Below are 18,925 nucleotides of genomic sequence, written 5' to 3' on the forward strand. Positions count from 1 at the left end.
GAAGCTCTATAACAGTCACAAAAATGGTGGCTTACATTCACGAAATGTAAAATTTTAATTTTCTATTTAATTTCTAGATGCTGTGTTTCACATTTTCTTTGAGCAATGTCGGCTGCAATGTGAGCCATGCAATCCATGAGGAGAACACCAACCATCCCCAAAGATGTGACAAAGACTTGGTGTGGATCATTGTCATTTTCATTTGCTCGGCTGTAACATTTGAACTTTGCATTCACTGCTGTTTTGTTTTTTTTTGTTTTTTTTTTAAATAACATGGCTTGATTTGTTGGTGCTGAGTAAAATATTACACTAAACGTCACTACTTGATTAAATTGTGTGCGTTTTTCTGGGCGAGGATTACCAAGGGGGGAAAAAAGACACTCATAGTTGTCTCTTGAGTGTACACTCAGCCACAAAAACAAGATCTAAAGGCATTGTATAAAGTATTGTCTTTAACTGAATTCCCGTTAAATTCAGGTACATTACAGGTACAGTATTCAAAATGCTGTATTGTATTGAGAGGTTTCCTATATTTGTGAATAAATAAGCCAGTGTCAATCAAAATTGTTAAACTCAGGTAGTCCCTGGGTTACGACGTACTCGATTTAAGCCAATTTTGAATTTACGACACCGGAGTCTCGTCTGCCATTTTGTCTCCAGTCGTTTTTTTTTTTAAGTCGCATAAACAGTACCTTATTGTACCTCATAGTTGTTCAGCTTTACAGACAACAAATAAGGACCTTGAGCTTTTTGAAGCTTTTTACTTCCTTCACTTTTGACAATTTGTAAAGCTGTAACACACATATGTACACTTATGTTCAAAATGACACGCATTTTAACACCAAAACACTTAAGACAGAACAATTGCTGTTCAAACGTCCATCTAGTCTGATGAATATGTAAATGTAGTGTACTAAATTAGCCTAGTTTGCCTGACAAAGTCTGCTAGCTTAAATGCTATGAATGCTAACGTATTTACAATTGTCATAGTCAATCACTCTCGTAACTCCACAAAACTGTAGTTGTAAACTTAATTACAATGCATACACAAACATATAAAGTGGGCCAAAACAGAGCGCAGCTATCCTTTATCCATGTCAGACGACTGAGTCTGCATCTCAGTCATACAAGGCGACAGTCCATCCAGACCCAACGCTGCCACCGGAGGGCAGTGTATCGTCCATAATTACACATAATACAATACAGTTGGACTTTTTTTTTTTTTTTTAAATAATAATTTTGACATTTAGGGGTAATGTGTTAATTTCGACCTACGCGGAAATTCGGGTTACGTCGCCACCGTAGGCAGGGAACTTGTTCATAACCAGGGGACTACCTGTATTATCTTTGTAAAGCCAGATGCTGCTCTTATATTTAGTTGCATTTTCATAACTAGTAGTCCAAGCAATCTGAATCTGGAGGTTAATATAGGGCACAGTACTGCTATAAAACACATTCAGCGGCAGTTCTCACCTGGTAAAAATTTAAACGAGATATTTCGCAAGTTTAATGAAACTGCTGTAAAACATATATTAAATTATGTCTTTTCAATATGGACATGTATGCATACATTCATGAAAAGCTGCAGGTTAATGACAGTGAATTTAAATAACCTGCACACATGTAAACACTTGAATGTGGTTAATTTAAAGAAAAATATGGCACAGGAATATATTTGCGCCACACGTGTTTTGGAATTATAGCTAAGAGGTTACTGTAAATTTTGGTTACTATATATTGCAAAATCACATTTGGAATCTGATAAATGTTGTGATTGTCGCCAACTAATCACTAGGCAATGCAGACAAATAACCATTCACTCTAATGTTAACATCTATGGATATTTTTGAGTGTCTGTTAACCTTACAAACTTGTTGAGAGGGTAGAGTTGTAGGAGAAATGCTACACCAGGGGTCAGCAACCCTGGTCCTCAAGTGCCACTATCCAGCTTGTTTTCCATGTCTCCCTCCTTTAACACACCTGAATCAAATAATCATGATCGTTATCAGGCTCCTGCAGAGGTTGCTGATGAGCTGATCATTTGATTCAGGTGTGTCAAAGGAGGGAGACACGTAAAACAAGCTGGATAGTGGCACTCGAGGACCAGGGTTGCTGACCCCTGTGCTACACAAAATATAGAAGGTCAATGGGAAATCCCGGAATTTTATCTATCTATTTTATCTAACCCTAATAATTACTGGACCTCTGTAATACCTTAAATCATGTATGTATTGTATGATTATAAAATGTCAGGCCTCGTCACTCAGTACAGTGATCCCTCAATTATCGCTGTTAATGGGGACCAGAACCGACCGCGTAAACCGTGAAGAAGTGTCACCCAACGGCGTAGGTTTGGTCTCAACATTGGTAGGGACAATATAAACGCATAACCTGCATGTACACTTTTTTGCTCGGGATGGGACATTAATAAGACCAAACAGATTGGGTGTACGGGGGTCAGGGCTACATTTCTCATGAATATGAACCTAATTAATTGATATGCTAAATCAGGGGTGTTCATTACGTTGATGACGATCGACCAGTCGATCGCAACGCTAGCGTGGGTAACTCACGGCATCCAAATTTTTTTTTCATGTACATTGTTAATTATGATTATGTTTTGTGCATGTTGTGTTGTGTGAGCAACATAAGAGGTTATGCAGCAACCGCCTCTCTCTGTTTTTCTGATTCTATAGTTTCCAGCAGATTTCACTACATTTCTCACACTTTAATAAATGTCAGCATTAGAAAACACAAACAGAGGGACATTTCTCTTTAAGCAGCATCCTACTCGTGTTTTGCAGGTTAGCAAATTCACAGTTTAATGTTATACTAACTCTGATGCAGGTCAGACTTTCAATAGCTAAATTTGTAGGGCGTTCCCCACCTCCACTACATTGACGTCTTTTTACATTACTTACACTGGCTGCTGCTGGCCGAAAAAAAACGTATAATCTCCCTCCTCTTCGAAGGGTGTGTGGCATGTTGTCGACATCTATTTTTGTCAGAGAGTGTGCCTGCATGTGTGTGTCGGTGGTAGGTAAAGTCATCAACTAATCAAACGTGCGTTTGGGGGGGGGGGGGGGGTGGCGCATTCAGCAAGTGAAAAGGGGTAAATGTAAGGTTGAACATAGTGAGAATAATTCACTAAATAATGGTAGGGTCAATTCTATCCTTACAACATGTTGGAAGACTAAGTTATCTGTATAACTGAACTCATTATACAGGGTGATTCAAAAAGAATGTCCTGAAACCATTGCGGTATATTTAATAATAAAAAAAAAAAATCATAACTAGCTGGACACAAGTATTGCATGTAACATCAAGTTTTTATTTCATGCTTTACACGTGCTCAATGTCCACCAACAGCGTCACGGACAACATCAAGCCGATATGACTTTTAATTTGTTAAAATTACTTACTTGTTAAAAAGACTTTTAATTCTTATTAAAGTATTGATTTGAATGAATTAATTTAATTAATCAATTAATTAATTAATAATACAGTATATTTCAATGATTTTAAAATGAATACATGCGTGATAATTTTGGCACATTCTTTTTGAATCACCCTGTATAATGCATATAAGGTTGCTTAAAGGTTGGTGGGGGACAATTTGAGCATCCTGAAAAGTTGGTGGTGTTATGTCCCTACCGTCCCTATGCAAACCTACGCCCTTGGTGTCACCCCCCCATTTTTAACATTTAACATTTTTTGTGTATGTATAATATCAAATACAAAACTCGATTATTGCATATGTTATCATTAGAACATTACAAAATACTTTGAAACATGCAAATAAAACATGAACAAAATACATAAAATAATGTGTCAATAGGCAAGGCAAGGCAAATTTATTTACAGTGCCTTGCAAAAGTATTCGGCCCCCTTGAATCTTGCAACCTTTCGCCACATTTCAGGCTTCAAACATAAAGATATGAAATTTAATTTTTTTGTCAAGAATCAAGAACAAGTGGGACACAGTCGTGAAGTGGAACAACATTTATTGGATAATTTAAACTTTTTTAACAAATAAAAAACTGAAAAGTGGGGCGTGCAATATTATTCGGCCCCTTTACTTTCAGTGCAGCAAACTCACTCCAGAAGTTCAGTGAGGATCTCTGAATGATCCAATGTTGTCCTAAATGACCGATGATGATAAATAGAATCCAAATGTGTGTAATCAAGTCTCCGTATAAATGCACCTGCTCTGTGATAGTCTCAGGGTTCTGTTTAAAGTGCAGAGAGCATTATGAAAACCAAGGAACACACCAGGCAGGTCCGAGATACTGTTGTGGAGAAGTTTAAAGCCAGATTTGGATACAAAAAGATTTCCCAAGCTTTAAACATCTCAAGGAGCACTGTGCAAGCCATCATATTGAAATGGAAGGAGCATCAGACCACTGCAAATCTACCAAGACCCGGCCGTCCTTCCAAACTTTCTTCTCAAACAAGGAGAAAACTGATCAGAGATGCAGCCAAGAGGCCCATGATCACTCTGGATGAACTGCAGAGATCTACAGCTGAGGTGGGAGAGTCTGTCCATAGGACAACAATCAGTCGTACACTGCACAAATCTGGCCTTTATGGAAGAGTGGCAAGAAGAAAGCCATTTCTCAAAGATATCCATAAAAAGTCTCGTTTAAAGTTTGCCACAAGCCACCTGGGAGACACACCAAACATGTGGAAGAAGGTGCTCTGGTCAGATGAAAGCAAAATTGAACTTTTTGGCCACAATGCAAAACGATATGTTTGGCGTAAAAGCAACACAGCTCATCACCCTGAACACACCATCCCCACTGTCAAACATGGCGGTGGCAGCATCATGGTTTGGGCCTGCTTTTCTTCAGCAGGGACAGGGAAGATGGTTAAAATTGACGGGAAGATGGATGCAGCCAAATACAGGAACATTCTGGAAGAAAACCTGTTGGTATCTGCACAAGACCTGAGACTGGGACGGAGATTTATCTTCCAACAGGACAATGATCCAAAACATAAAGCCAAATCTACAATGGAATGGTTCAAAAATAAACATATCCAGGTGTTAGAATGGCCAAGTCAAAGTCCAGACCTGAATCCAATCGAGAATCTGTGGAAAGAGCTGAAGACTGCTGTTCACAAACACTCTCCATCCAACCTCACTGAGCTCGAGCTGTTTTACAAGGAAGAATGGGCAAGAATGTCAGTCTCTCGATGTGCAAAACTGATAGAAACATACCCCAAGCGACTTGCAGCTGTAATTGGAGCAAAAGGTGGCGCTACAAAGTATTAACGCAAGGGGGCCGAATAATATTGCACGCCCCACTTTTCAGTTTTTTATTTGTTAAAAAAGTTTAAATTATCCAATAAATTTTGTTCCACTTCACGATTGTGTCCCACTTGTTGTTGATTCATGACAAAAAATTAAAATTTTATATCTTTATGTTTGAAGCCTGAAATGTGGCAAAAGGTTGCAAGGTTCAAGGGGGCCGAATACTTTTGCAAGGCACTGTATATAGCACAATTCAACACAAGGCAATTCAAAGTGCTTTACATCACATGAAGATCATAAAAATCACATTTAAATCAATACAACGTAAAAACCAACACAAAAGATAGCATTTAATCACAAATAGAATAAAAATAAATAAATAAAAATAAAATAAAAATAAAACAAAAACTACTACTACTAATAATAATTGAAATCAGCAATGGAGATAAGCACAAGAGGGATAGAAAGCAGGTATATTGAAATATATAGCCAGTTATGGATATGCAGTGTTAAACAAAAGCATTTTTAGCCCTGATTTAAAAGAGCTAACAGTTTGAGCATACTTCAGACGTTCAGGTAACTTGTTCCAGAGGTGAGGAGCATAATAATTAAATGCTGCCTCACCCTGCTTGGTTCTTGTTCTTGGAATATGCAGAAGACCGGTTCCAGACGACCTTAGGGGGTCTAGATGTCTCATAGGAATCTAACAAGTCAAGCATGTATTTTGGTCCAAGGCCATTAAGTGTTTTGTAGACGAGCAGTAGTATTTTATAGTCTATCCTTTGACTCACTGGAAGCCAGTGTAGTCAATACTATAATACGTAATCTACATTCTCTCACTCTCATATTATACGCATTGTGTTTGTGTTGTGTTTCTAAGTTTACATAGATACGTAGGTTTAAATAAAGTGCACATGAATATGTTTTTAGAACTCGTTTATATAGTAATATAATCTTTTTTAAACGTCCACGACACACTGAAAACGCGAAACTTGAGCCGCGAAGTCGCGAGGGATCACATATGGTATTCAGTAAATTTGTACAACGCTACTTCTGCTAGTACCACATACACCCATTAGGAGCGCTGTGGTGCATGGTAAACTATGTAGTGATCGTAACACAAAGAAGTACTGAGGCAGAGGCAAGGCAATCCAGCAATAACAAACAAACCAAGTCCTAGTAAACAGCTCGAAACATTTGAGCAATCTTTTCGTTCTTTACGACTAATATATCGGCTTACAATTTTCCTCCTTACTACGTGCGTATGTGCTGAATGTTGACGATTCTGTCGTATGAAGGATTTAACGGTTATCTAACATTTCCACAAAACAAGTCGCTCATCAGCTAGCGCTAATCCTTCTTGGCTACGTTTTCACGGACACAACCGCGGCTGCTTGACTGTCAAATTAAAACCGATTTCACACAGTGACATGTAAGAAAACAAAGAGGATCTGGAGATCTGGGACCCCTTTTTAACTGTGCCGACACGGTAGCAGGTTATTAAGGTAAGTAGCTAACTTGTCTCAATGCTAACCGTTTCCCGTGTTTGGGTGCGCATACAGCAAATTACATACGTGCAGGTATAATTCAGGATAATATTCAAAGTTCAAACGGTTTGAAATGGATGTATTGATTAGAACCGCGCAGATATTCAGATTCCCTACAAGTAGCCATGTTAAATATTTCCAAAGTCAGTATGTTTACGATGAATACATGTTTTCATTGATGTTTAACGTTGTAATCTATGAACTGCATCACTATTTTAACACAAAACTTCAAACTATTTCCCCCCTCTCATTGTAGTGCAACTAGATCCATACAAGGATGCATCAGCAAGGTGGGTGGTGGATGGGATTGCATTCGACTCTCCTTTCCATCACTTTCTGCTGCATAGCTCTCTCGCCCACACATGCATATATCTATGCTGTAAGTAATATTGCCTTAGCATTTTGTACAAAGACATGATAAAATACAATTCAGCGATTATACCTTGATTTATATATTTTTGGTATGTGATTTGCAGCATGATAGAAATATCACCATGATTTTCGAAGATCTACCGGCCTTATTCGGATCACCACTTCCTAAGGAAGGAATCATGGTGAGAGATTTGGGGGTATAATGTATTTGTTTAACCCTTGTCTTGTGTTAGAAATCAGCCCATATTTTGCTATTGAATTAAATTTGATTTGTAAATCAACGTGGCCTGAAAATAATAAGCCTTTGCGTTATATTGTTTTCGGGTCAAGAGTGTGACCTGTTTTCAAGTTTGGCTACGTCAAAAGTACCATTGATTTTTGCAACATTTCAAAATGTTTTTGTCGACGTTTACTCACAATGTTTTCGTCTGTAAAATTCAAATGTTTTTAGTCCATAAATAAGGGTTTCCATTTCCAACAATTTTGAATGAACTTTGACAGGCGAACACATATTGTAGCGTCTACACGGACAACGCCAACTTGGTCATAATTAGGGCTGCAGCTATCGACTATTTTAGTAATCGAGTATTCGACTGAAAATTCTATCGACTGCGTAATCGGATAAAACAAGAAAGTATAAATAAATATACATGAGAAAACAAGACATTTCATCTAATATTGAACCATTTTCAGTCAATCAGTGTCTTTATTTTCGATGTACATTGTTGAAAACAGCCAACAATGGCATCTCAGAAGTGACTAGAAAACGGATTTTACTGCTTTCACTCAAAAACTTATAGATCTTATAAAAAAATTTAAAAAAGTTATTTCTTACCTAAATATTTCATTACGCTTGATAACACACTAGGGCTGCAGCTATCGATTATTTTAGTAGTCGATTAATCGATGAACTATTTTTAATAATCAATATGAAAAAAATTACAATACTTGAGCTATATATAAAAAAATAAATAAATAAGGATCTACATATGTACAACAAAAGAACAATTGGCCGACTTACATAGCAAAAGTCCACTAGCTTAAATGCTATAAAATACTAACTTTTTTTTTTTTTTTACACTGCTCTTAACAAATGGTTCGGACACATATTCCCACAAAAATTGGCTAAATATACCTTTAAACTAAATTACGAATGCATTAAAAAACATTAGCTCAAACAAAAACCTGATTTGGCTTTAACAGGGAAAGCTGGATTTTGCCATGTAAAATGAGGCAGACTAGAGGGTAGTGTATCCACCCAAATCAATAAAACTAAATGCAAACACTTTCAAAAACAAACCATTATAACGCCACTTTAGTTAAACAAATACTAGAAGCAGCAAAATTTAATTTGAATACTCGATTTAATCGATTAATCGTTGCAGCACTCACTAGTGATAATACACACTCATCAGGAAAACAGTACATTATATTCAATTATTATACCCACCTGGACGCCACGAACTGTATGTAAAAAAAAAAAAAAAAGAGTTTAAGAGGATGCTCGCTAATGCAACAAGTTACATTTAGTGTGTGATGATCACTCAGCACAGCTCTTTCAAGGCTGAAGCAACATTGCATATTCTCTCTTGACAAGATAGAAATAAATTGTTACCATGTGTTTCCAAACAAGCAAGCTGGAGCGCAGCCTAGGTTGAAAAATATCCTAAACTCCGCTTAGGAGAGTGAGGGAGAGGCGATGTAAGCGGACTTACTCCACGTATGAAAATATCAGGCATTGTGAACATAAGACAGAAACTGTTGCATTTTCGTCTCGTCTCTCAGAAGAAAACTGGCATTCATCCTGTTATGTTCGTCACGTCATCGTCATGAAAAAAATTGTTCGTTGATGAAAACAGCAGTTGGATGGAGAATGCCGAGTTTAAGAGGACACTCGCCGTTAGCATTAGCCTATTGCTAATGTAAACGTGAATGCTATGCTAATGCTATGAGTTACATTTAGTGTGTGATGATCACTCAGCAAAGACCTTTAAAGGCTAAAGCAACATTACATATTCTCTTTGGTCAAGATAAGAAAACAAATCTCGTGTGTTTCAGAACAAGCTAGCCTAGAGACTGTAGAGGACATTAGTGAGTTGCTGGGAGGCGGGGGGCACAGCACTTCACATGAGTGACACAACCAGACACTGCTACGATGCAGGCTAATTACACATATAAATGTCACACTTTGTGAACATGACGGACACTGGCACATTTTTGTCTTGTTCTACTCTCGTCAGATGAAAACTGGTATTCCTCTCATTATGATTTAGTCTCCCAAGACACGTTACCTCGTTAACTCATTTGCTCCCAAAAACGTATAAATATGTTCTATTTTTAATTGCTTCAGTGTCCCAAAAACGTATTTATAAGTCTTATGCGTTAAAATTTTTTTTTTTTTTTTTTTTACAAGAGGCATCTATAGGTTCCAATCTATCTAGAATATAATGCACAAAGCTCAGAACCAATTTTAAAGCAATAAAACTGGCCACTGGAGGTCAGTAACGCATTTGGTAAGAACTCATCCCGGGCCAAGAAAGGAAGTGAAGAAAAATAGTCAGGAAACGGAAGTTGGGGGGATCTTGTGAAGACCCGTGAGAATTTGAGAAAACTGTGGAGAACGATCGGGAAAAAAGGCAAACGACACTGGAGGAGTGTTTTGAAATGAAAAGAAATCATTGTCAAAGAAGGATTTTTAAAAATCTATCTTGATGAGACATACGGTGACGTCCACAACAGCGTCAGGTTCCACACGCGTTCTGCGGGAGCTCACGTTGCGTTACTCCTTAGCCCGAGGTTGAAACCAATGACGAAGATGATGAAAAAAGTGAGACCGATCTCGATCTGGACTCATCAGATTAGCCACGGGAGCAGCCAAAAGCCTTCCGCGTTGTTATGTGCGCGAATAGTTCAATAGTTTAATCGTTTAGTTATGTGTAAATAAATTGTTACTTTGCGATCAAAAGCTCTATTTGTCTTGTTGTTTATTATTTTGTATTATTTATTATTTTGTAAAAGGAAAACATTATTCAGTTTGGGATGTAACTAAAGCAAAATATAGCTGTGTATAAGTCAAAGTTATGTTTGAAATGTATGCGTTCACAAAAAGCTCAATTTCTCAGTTTTTTCATCAGAAATGGGAAAACTGCTCAAACTACGCTATTTTCTAATGCTGATTTCTAAAGAATGGAAAAAGATATGAACTAACTTTTTTTTCTGCTGAAAGAAGAGAGTCTAATCTTTCTTTTGGTGGGTTCCATGTTTATATAGCAATAGACCCTACCCACCGACGTCACAAAATCACGTGATCGCTGTATTGTTCCACCCCCTTGTCCGTCATTTTGTGTCTGTATTATCAATGGTCTCAATTGATCGAGCAATTTATAATGCATTTCATGGAAGACCCGGTGCTTTCGGATGCCGTAAACTCACTTGATGCGTTGCATAAAAGGCGTTATGTGGAAAAGCTTCAGTTTATCCATTCGCCAGATCCATATTTGATGCCTAAATCGATGTTTTTCGACCCGCTGTCTTCGCCGTATTTGCCTGACATCTGCTAGCTACCCTGATATGTACAACTATCTTGTCCACACAAAATCAGCCTATTCTCACGAAAGTTTGAAAAACTTTAAGAGCTTGGAGGCTTATAAATACTTCGATGCTGGTTGGGTGAAACAGGTCCTCGTCCACGAAAATTCGGCAGGAATCTATCTTGTGCTTGGAAAGGTGAGTTACGAAATTTTCAATTCAAAATCTTTTGTTCTTGCTAACATCCACTGTCAAGTCTAATGTATTTCATGTCATTTGTCAATGGAGCTAGGGCTTTTAATGTTTATATGGGTTAGCGATAGCACTCTCACTACATACATACGTGTATGTTGTCGGCGATTAGCCTAGCAATGATCTTAATTGTGGTTGTCAGCCCAAAACCCTCTAAATATATATTAAATGCATCTTACCAGATATAAAATGGCTACTACATAATCTGTGGTAATCGTTTGGAGCCCAGTTTTCTCGTCTTATTGCAGCAGCCCATCTCGCTCTCTCCTCTCCGGGTCTCTCGGAATCCGGTAGAACTTCAAGTCTCTCCGTCTATCTTCTCTGTTATTGCAACCGACCGCCACACACGCCTTCACCATTTTGATTATTAATGTTAACGAGCAGAAAAACACGCCATAAATAGGAGGAATCTACTTAGCCGTAACAGGTAAACACGATGTGTTGACGGACAATTGGGCGGCACCAGTCAGGAGGGCGGAGTTGTGACGTCACGTGGGTAGGGTCTATAGAACAGAATTTTCTGTGGGCCTTGCAAAATCAGTCAAAATCCAGTAAAACAGCCGGGGGCAAAGGGCCTTGCTCCGGTGAAAATGGCTGGGAGTGAATGAGTTAACGTCTCGTCATCATCATGAAAATTGACGAAATATTTTCTTTATAGTCATCGTTGACGAAAACAACACTGCACAACAGCTTAATATAATGTTTGTCTTAATCTCAAAGGGAGTTGTTGTGGTGTCCCGTCCCCTTAATGGCTGCGAACCCATCGACCCTCCTCCTCCGCTGCCACCAGTTTACGATGCCAACACCACCAAATTCATAGCACTCATCAGACGCTATGATTGCAACTTCGATCGAAAGGTCAGTCCCGTAATTGCTCTAGGCATTTTCTTTCTGCCACCAAGTTCAATTAACATGACGGACTCTTTTTAGGTCCTGCATGCGCAGCAAGCTGGGTACAATGCTGCAATCGTGCACAACATGTATTCTAATGCTTTACTCAATATGAACTTCAGCAATGGTGAGTACTTAACAGATTCATAAGCTTATTGGACTAAAGAAGCTTGCTTACCTAATCTTTATTTCCTTTTTTCCTTGTACTTCCAGACACTATCGCAGAGGAGATTGATATCCCCTCAGTGTTTACCAGCTACTATGCGTCTGAAGCTCTCAAGAAGCTCGTCATTCCAGAGCAAGGGTATAGATTTGAGTACTTTATTATGTTGCAGTAATCGGTGTCTGCAAAGTTTGTAATGGGGTCGTTTTCTCATTGCTATAACATGCAGAGCCTATGTGATTCTCAAGCCGGAGTTTGCGCTCCCCCTCTCATACTACCTTATTCCTTTTACCGGAGTGGTCGGCATGATCATACTAGTGATGTTTATTATCTTGGTAAGTATTATCACAAGGAGTAAACAATATTTGTCCATGTTGAAGGAACATTTTAAACCTTAATTTACTTGAGACAAAGGGTGTTTTTATAGTCATACAAGACAATAACTCAAGACGTATTTTGTCCTACTGAACACAAAAGCTTATCTTTAGAGTTAAAAATGCTGTTTTTCAGGTTATACGCTGTGCACAGCACAGAAAGCGGCTGAGGAAAAACCGCTTGACCAAAGAACAACTGAAGAGGATTCCTACTCACAGATTTACTAAAGGTAAAAAATAGATTGTACTCATTTATTTTTTAAAATCTAATTACATGTCTTATTATAGGGGATGATTATGACGTGTGCGCCATTTGCTTAGACGAGTATGAAGAAGGAGACAAACTACGGATTTTACCCTGTTCTCATGGTAAATGTCATTTTTTTAACAATATGAAGGCCTGACAATACAGGTAGTCCCCGGGTTTCGTACGAGGTCCATTCCTAAACTGGCGACGTAACCCGAGTTTCCGCAGAAGTCAGATTGAACCCTTTAAATACCCCCCAAATCTCAAATTAACTATCCAAAAACATGTATTATACATCACTGTACTGCCCTCGCCAAAACATTGGAGCGAAGTCCTGGCTAGACAGCGAGCTCAGCTTCGAAAAGACAATGTCAGACGTCGGTGTGGTTTGCTGAATTTATTCAACTGCTCATGACATCATCACTTGCAGAATGAAACTAAAATAAAAACGAAATTAAATCAGTTTCATCTTCAAAAACAGCAATTCACAAGGTTCGAGGATACGTCATTCACGAAAAGTTAAGGGCAAGTGACTATATTTGGTAAAAATGATAATATATATATTTTTATATTGTAGCATCTACAAGGACAACGGCAATTTGGTGTTGATAATGCATACTCAACAGGAAAACGGTCCATTATTTTCTATTAATTGTACCCACGTGGACGCCACGAACTGTATGCAAAAAAGGAATTGCCTGAGAGTTTTAAGATGGCGCTCGCCACGCTAAATGCTAATGCTAACGGTAAGGAGAATGCTATGCTAACGCTCAAAGCTACCTAGCATCGCATTTGCAATGGCGTCACCACCCATTTCCCTCTTCCTCCTTCCAACTTTGCTACTTCCCAGGCAGCTGTGACAAAATCAGACAACAAGCGGTTCATTCAACCAAATTGTAGTAACGCCCCTAATGTGCCCCTTCACATCTTCAGTAACGGTGTCGCAAAGATGGGAAAAGTAATTAATTAGATTACTAATGCAGTTCTACTCCAACGCCGTTATTCACAACACTGACAATGACTGACAGGTTTGTAGCTTTGATCTGGCAAGTGAAGGCACAAAGCAGTAAAATGTGCCCGTCATCGTTTAGTCAAACTTCATTGACTAGAGGCTGTTGTCGACAGCGTGAGCGTCAAAGCGTGAGTGAATTTGAGTGGACTCACTCATATGAATTATATGAATTTCATGGACAGTGCATGGACTTCATAATGTATTGACGGGGCTCGGGGCCGATTCATAAGGTGCCTATCTCTGTCAAAGCTGACCGAGGGGAAATGCAGACAAAGAGCTTTTTCCGTTCAAAATTCTTGTGAATAAATGCTTTAATCCCTGAATTCTTTATAGATATGGATGTAAAACAGTCTCGATTCTTGGTTGAAAGCAAAAAAAAACGTGCAGGTAGCATTTATTTTATGTATAGATTGCGAACTATAAGGTTAGTCAGTAAGGAAATTAGCGGCCGCGATTTGTAAACATAGAGCTTTTTTCCGTTGAAAATTCTTGTGAATAAATGCTTAAATCCCTGAATTCTTTATAGATATGGACATAAAACAGTTTCGATTCTTGGTTAAAAGCAAAAAAAACCTGCAGGTCGCATTTATTTTACCTAAATATTGCGAACTGTGAGGCTAGTCAGTAAGGAAATTAGTGGCTGCCATACGTGAACAAAGAGATTTTTCCGTTGAAAATACGTGTGAATAATGCTTAAATCCCTGAATTCTTCATAGATATGGACGTAAAACAGTTTCGATTCTTGGTTAAAAGCAAAAAAAAAAAAAAAAAAAAAAATGCAATTAGCAGTTATTTTACGTAAATATGTCGAAGTATAATGCCAATGCTGTGCAGCTAATTTCTCCCTTTGATTTTTTTCACGTTTCAAAATTCATGCATGGTACGAAAAGTCAAATAATTACCTTGAATCTTCGAACAAATCACACCTGAGACAATCCTTCCTGTTTGTATGCGGTACAGCTTTCGTACTTTTTCCCAACCTAAATCCGGTGTTCGATCCCAGCATGTGTTGACTAACTGCGACCGACTGCGAATAACTGAAGCGGACAGTAGGACAACCCCCTACTTGAAGGCGTTGCGCAGTGGCTGATGGATGTGACCCATCAATACAATTACGAAGTCTAAGTACTGCATTAAATGTGATGCAATGAAAAAATTGGGTGCGCCTAGCCTACATTTTGTGCTTAACCCTTTATTGCCAAATGTATCACATTTGATACACCTAAAATTTCATGATTTTGAGACTAATTCAGAATTTTGACATCTTTTTGAAAAAAAAAAAAAAAATGAGGGATGCAAGTCAACACATGCATCTGCAGGTTCCATGAGGAATTAAAACAGGATTTAGCAAGGGTTATAGATATTAGAGCGCCTTTTACACATATTCGTTTTGACTTTTCTTTTTACAAATTTGAAAATAAGGTTTCATTATGACCTTATTTTTCAAATTTTGGGGTTCTCTGATAATTGCTTCATGTTGTAGGGATTTTTAAGAAAAAAGCTAGAAGCACCAGTGCAACCAATGCAAAAAGTAAGCGTGGAGCCTTGGGAATATGTATCGCAATGTTAATTTTTTCCAACATCATTCAGGCCTAATTTATATAATATATATATATGTGTGTGTGTGTGTGTGTGTATGGCGGAAAACACTCAGGTGACTTGAAGATCCGCTCTGAGACCCCCAATTTGGCCAAATTTCGAATATGTCCGATATGCATGTGTGATACATCATTGGAAAGCTTAAAATCTCCATATTATGGGGGAAGAAAAATTTTGAACAGAAGGGCATTTTGAAAAATGTTTTTAAACAGCAAAACCATATCTGGAGGCGAGAGCATGTGAGAGCAGAATTACAGACGCCACAATTTTAACGAGATATAATCGCGTACTTACCTTGTTTCGATCCAAAAACTCCCATGTAGCATGTATCACTGAGAGTCAAGACACAGCTATGAATGGCCACAGCTGGATTTTTTTGGTGATTTTGTGGGTGAAACATGGTCATTTAACAAGGGCTGCAATGGAGAAATCGCAGACATCAAGGAGTGGTCGAGATTTTAATTTTCACATATTTACCCTTTTAAATGTATTTTTTTTTTTTTTTTTCAATTCTTCTTTGTTTGGATCGATTATTTATCATCTAAAATATTGGGAACAATTTTTTTACAGATGCCAATTTTTTCATTGTGACGTAATTTGTTTAAAAGTTTAAAATATGCGAGTGAATAATTTTTTAAAGTCATTTTTTAAAAACTAAATATTAGACATCATTTAATGATTCTAAGCTAAAAATGACAGACATTTCGAATAATAAATACAATTACTTACCTGGTTTTTATGGCTAGGTTGAAACAAAAGCGGTTGCGCGACTTCTGTAAACGGGGGTTTTCAGGGTAAAACGGACAATTTAAAAATTGTTTGGGGGCTTATTGCGCCATGAATCTGCTATGGCAGCATATAGACATATTGTTCTATCAAACACAACAGTTGTTTTGGCTTAAAATACAGCAGTTTATTTTAAAGAGGAGTGCAAGAGCAGAAACTGCTCTTTCAGTCTTGTCAGTGTTTTCAGCCATATATATATATATTTTCACTTTTTATGGGCTAAAAAGTAAAAAAAATAATCCAAAAAAATAGAATGGCATTGCCAAAAGATGCAACCAAAATCAACAGGAAGAGACATGTAAATGCCCCAAAAAGAAAAGGAAGTGACCAAAAATCAACATGAAATGACGTGAAATGCCCCACAATGATCTCCTTGCCTGGCATTGGCTGCCACTGACTGCCATAGACATCCAATCCATTTGGAGTGGAAGGGATGGCAGCGAATGAACAAAGCCGACATCCATCCCACTTCAAATGGATTGGACATCTACTAGTGATAAACTCATTCCAACTCACAGCAGACGGATGAAAATAGCTTATCAGTTTATTAGTTGTTTTGTAGAATATTATTGTATCGCCATATCGTGACAGTCAATGATCTCATCTTCCAAATTGATGTAAAGTAATGCAATCACATCATTCTGAGAGGCTCTCTGAATATCTCTTTAGCCTACCACTGCAAGTGCGTGGACCCGTGGCTGACCAAGACTAAGAAGACATGCCCCGTGTGCAAACAGCGAGTCACCCGGAGCAACCCTGAACAGTCAGAGTCCGAATCGGAAGAAGAAAGCAGAGTCCGAGGCGAAGAAGAAGGAACAGAGGGCGAGGCGGACTCGGAGCGCACCCCTCTGCTCCGCGCATCCATCCAGGGGTCCCCTTCCGGGAGTCCCGGAGCGTATTCCGCCACTGCAGTGACCACCGCTCAGTGCATCCCCTCGCCGGAACACGCCGACTCCCCCGTCCTGAGTTACGAAGGCTACTATTCCCCGCAAGAGGACACGGACACGGAAAGCAATGAAACAGAAGATGAGCAGCACCTGGTTGAAGATGACACTGCTCAGCTCATCGGTAGGGGTATGGTGCACATCTGATACGCTGGAACATCGACACGACCTAATATGAAAAGGGCCTTTGCTGTATAAAAAAAATATGTTCTGTCTGTTGGTACCACACACAGGTAGGTCTATCTTAGCATCAAGCCAATGAGTTTTACTAAAAATCATTACAAATGAAGGCATATCTAAACCTTCACATACACAGAAAGATGAAATAAATGACTCGCAATAGTCACAGATTGTAAGAATAGTGAGCTACCATCCATGTTGTGATGTCGAAGCTTCTACTTTTATCTTCAACCGCATTCCTTTTCCATTTTTCCATCCTCATGTCTTGTATTGCATATTTTAGATTGTCTTAATCACATACTAAAAAAAAATACACTGGATAGTACCCAGTTCTACATTTATGTTGTTACTAATCAAAACCATTTGAGGTGAAAACTGATTTAGCTTGAAAGAAATTCAGATTTATATTGAAACGTAGAATGAGGTTACAAAATGTAGGGATGTTGGTGTTTTTTAAATTTCCAAATGTAATATTTGTCTCATGTTTACCCTGTGATGTTTCTGGTGAGCCTTCTTTGTGCAACGTGCCTATGTTCAGAATTAGTTTTTTTTTTGGGGGGGGGGACCATTATTAATTTGATTGTTTGTTTTTTTTTTATTCAAAACTTTGTGTTGCATACCAAGAGGAAAAAGTTTAACCTTTGTGCATCATGATAAGCGTTACTGTATGACATGGTAACACCTGTGACATTTTTTTTGTGGGTGCGCCAACTTGTTTATGCAGTTTTGTCATTAGGGCGCGGTAAGAAGCTAAATGAAGAACTATTGCAACTTAGTGGAATTAGTGACAAGCACGTTGCCTTATTTTGGCCTTCATTGAACATGTATGTTTAGAAACGAAAGGGTCACACTCCTAGTTTTTGTCTTGTTTTTCTCTGTCCTTATTGCAAAACCTTTTTGTTTCTAAATGAAGTCCTCCGCTCCTTTAAGTCTTGAGTAATGAATAGCTATAGTCTTGCTTGATTTGCACAGTGCACACAAAAAACTTTTAATGTTCAATTTCCCTACAATGGTCTGGGTTATTCTTTAACTTTTAATGTTCAATTTCCCTACAATGGTCTGGGTTATTCTTTAAAATGTAGAGGTAAAAGAAATTGAGACAAGTTCGCTGCTTGGTGTATGTACACTTTTTCACTTTGTCTGAGATCTAAGAGCAGGAATATCTGTTTTCAGAGCCAATTTTCTATTTAAGATGTATATTGTGCTGTATACTTGATCACTGTATGTGGCACTTTCAATTGATTGTTTATTCTAGTCACAAAACAGAACATTCATATTATTTGTTAATTTACTAACATGTTTAAATATTGTCCATTTATCATCAAGTACTATAACCATCCTCAGTTTAAGTCAAATTGTTTGCTCTCACATGGTCTTGTTTCTCATATCTGCTAGTTTTTTTTAAAGCAGTTTTAACAGATACCTTCAAATCACACCTTTTCTGTATTTTATAATGTGTGCTGCTTAGACTTTAATACATTCAAAACATTGATTACAAATTTATATGTTCATTGTGTAATGAAATGTGATCATGCCGAGGAAGTCACAGTCCATGGAAAGCAGCAATTTTAATGCCGTATTAATGGAATATTAAATATTTGAGAAATATTTACAAATGTAATTTTTCTTGTGTGTGACTCCTGTCCTAATTTATTTAATATTTTATGTGCAGCACCAGTTACGGTAAATCTGCCTTTATTCCAGCTCTAAACAATTTTTTGCCTATGAGTCAAAGTGTAGATTACACCTCATTAGATCAAGCAGCAAAAAGCTCTCCAT

The 18,925-nt window shown here is 38.0% G+C and overlaps 1 protein-coding gene across 1 annotated transcript; it reads left to right on the forward strand.

The window, feature by feature from the left end:
* The first annotated feature begins 6,340 nt into the window (after positions 1 to 6,340).
* On the forward strand, positions 6,341 to 18,762 carry rnf167 (ring finger protein 167). Its single transcript, XM_057821715.1, has 10 exons — positions 6,341 to 6,756; positions 7,055 to 7,177; positions 7,275 to 7,352; positions 11,671 to 11,808; positions 11,881 to 11,968; positions 12,055 to 12,145; positions 12,234 to 12,339; positions 12,515 to 12,608; positions 12,667 to 12,747; positions 16,692 to 18,762. Exons 2-10 carry the CDS (start codon positions 7,076 to 7,078, stop codon positions 17,111 to 17,113), a joined length of 1,200 nt encoding a protein of 399 aa, XP_057677698.1. The 5' UTR covers positions 6,341 to 6,756; positions 7,055 to 7,075; the 3' UTR covers positions 17,114 to 18,762.
* Positions 18,763 to 18,925: the final 163 nt, after the last annotated feature.

Source organism: Corythoichthys intestinalis, chromosome 18 (genome assembly GCF_030265065.1).
Source record: "Corythoichthys intestinalis isolate RoL2023-P3 chromosome 18, ASM3026506v1, whole genome shotgun sequence".
NCBI classification, from domain to species: domain Eukaryota; kingdom Metazoa; phylum Chordata; class Actinopteri; order Syngnathiformes; family Syngnathidae; genus Corythoichthys; species Corythoichthys intestinalis.

What these genes read in the sequence shown, in the direction of transcription:
- rnf167 (XM_057821715.1), top strand. Translation starts at nt 7,076, where the DNA reads ATGCATCAGCAAGGTGGGTGGTGGATGGGATTGCATTCGACTCTCCTT. An exon ending in TTCCTAAGGAAGGAATCATG is followed by an intron (nt 7,353 to 11,670) that starts GTGAGAGATTTG and finishes TTAATCTCAAAG; the next exon opens with GGAGTTGTTGTGGTGTCCCG. An exon ending in TACTCACAGATTTACTAAAG is followed by an intron (nt 12,609 to 12,666) that starts GTAAAAAATAGA and finishes GTCTTATTATAG; the next exon opens with GGGATGATTATGACGTGTGC.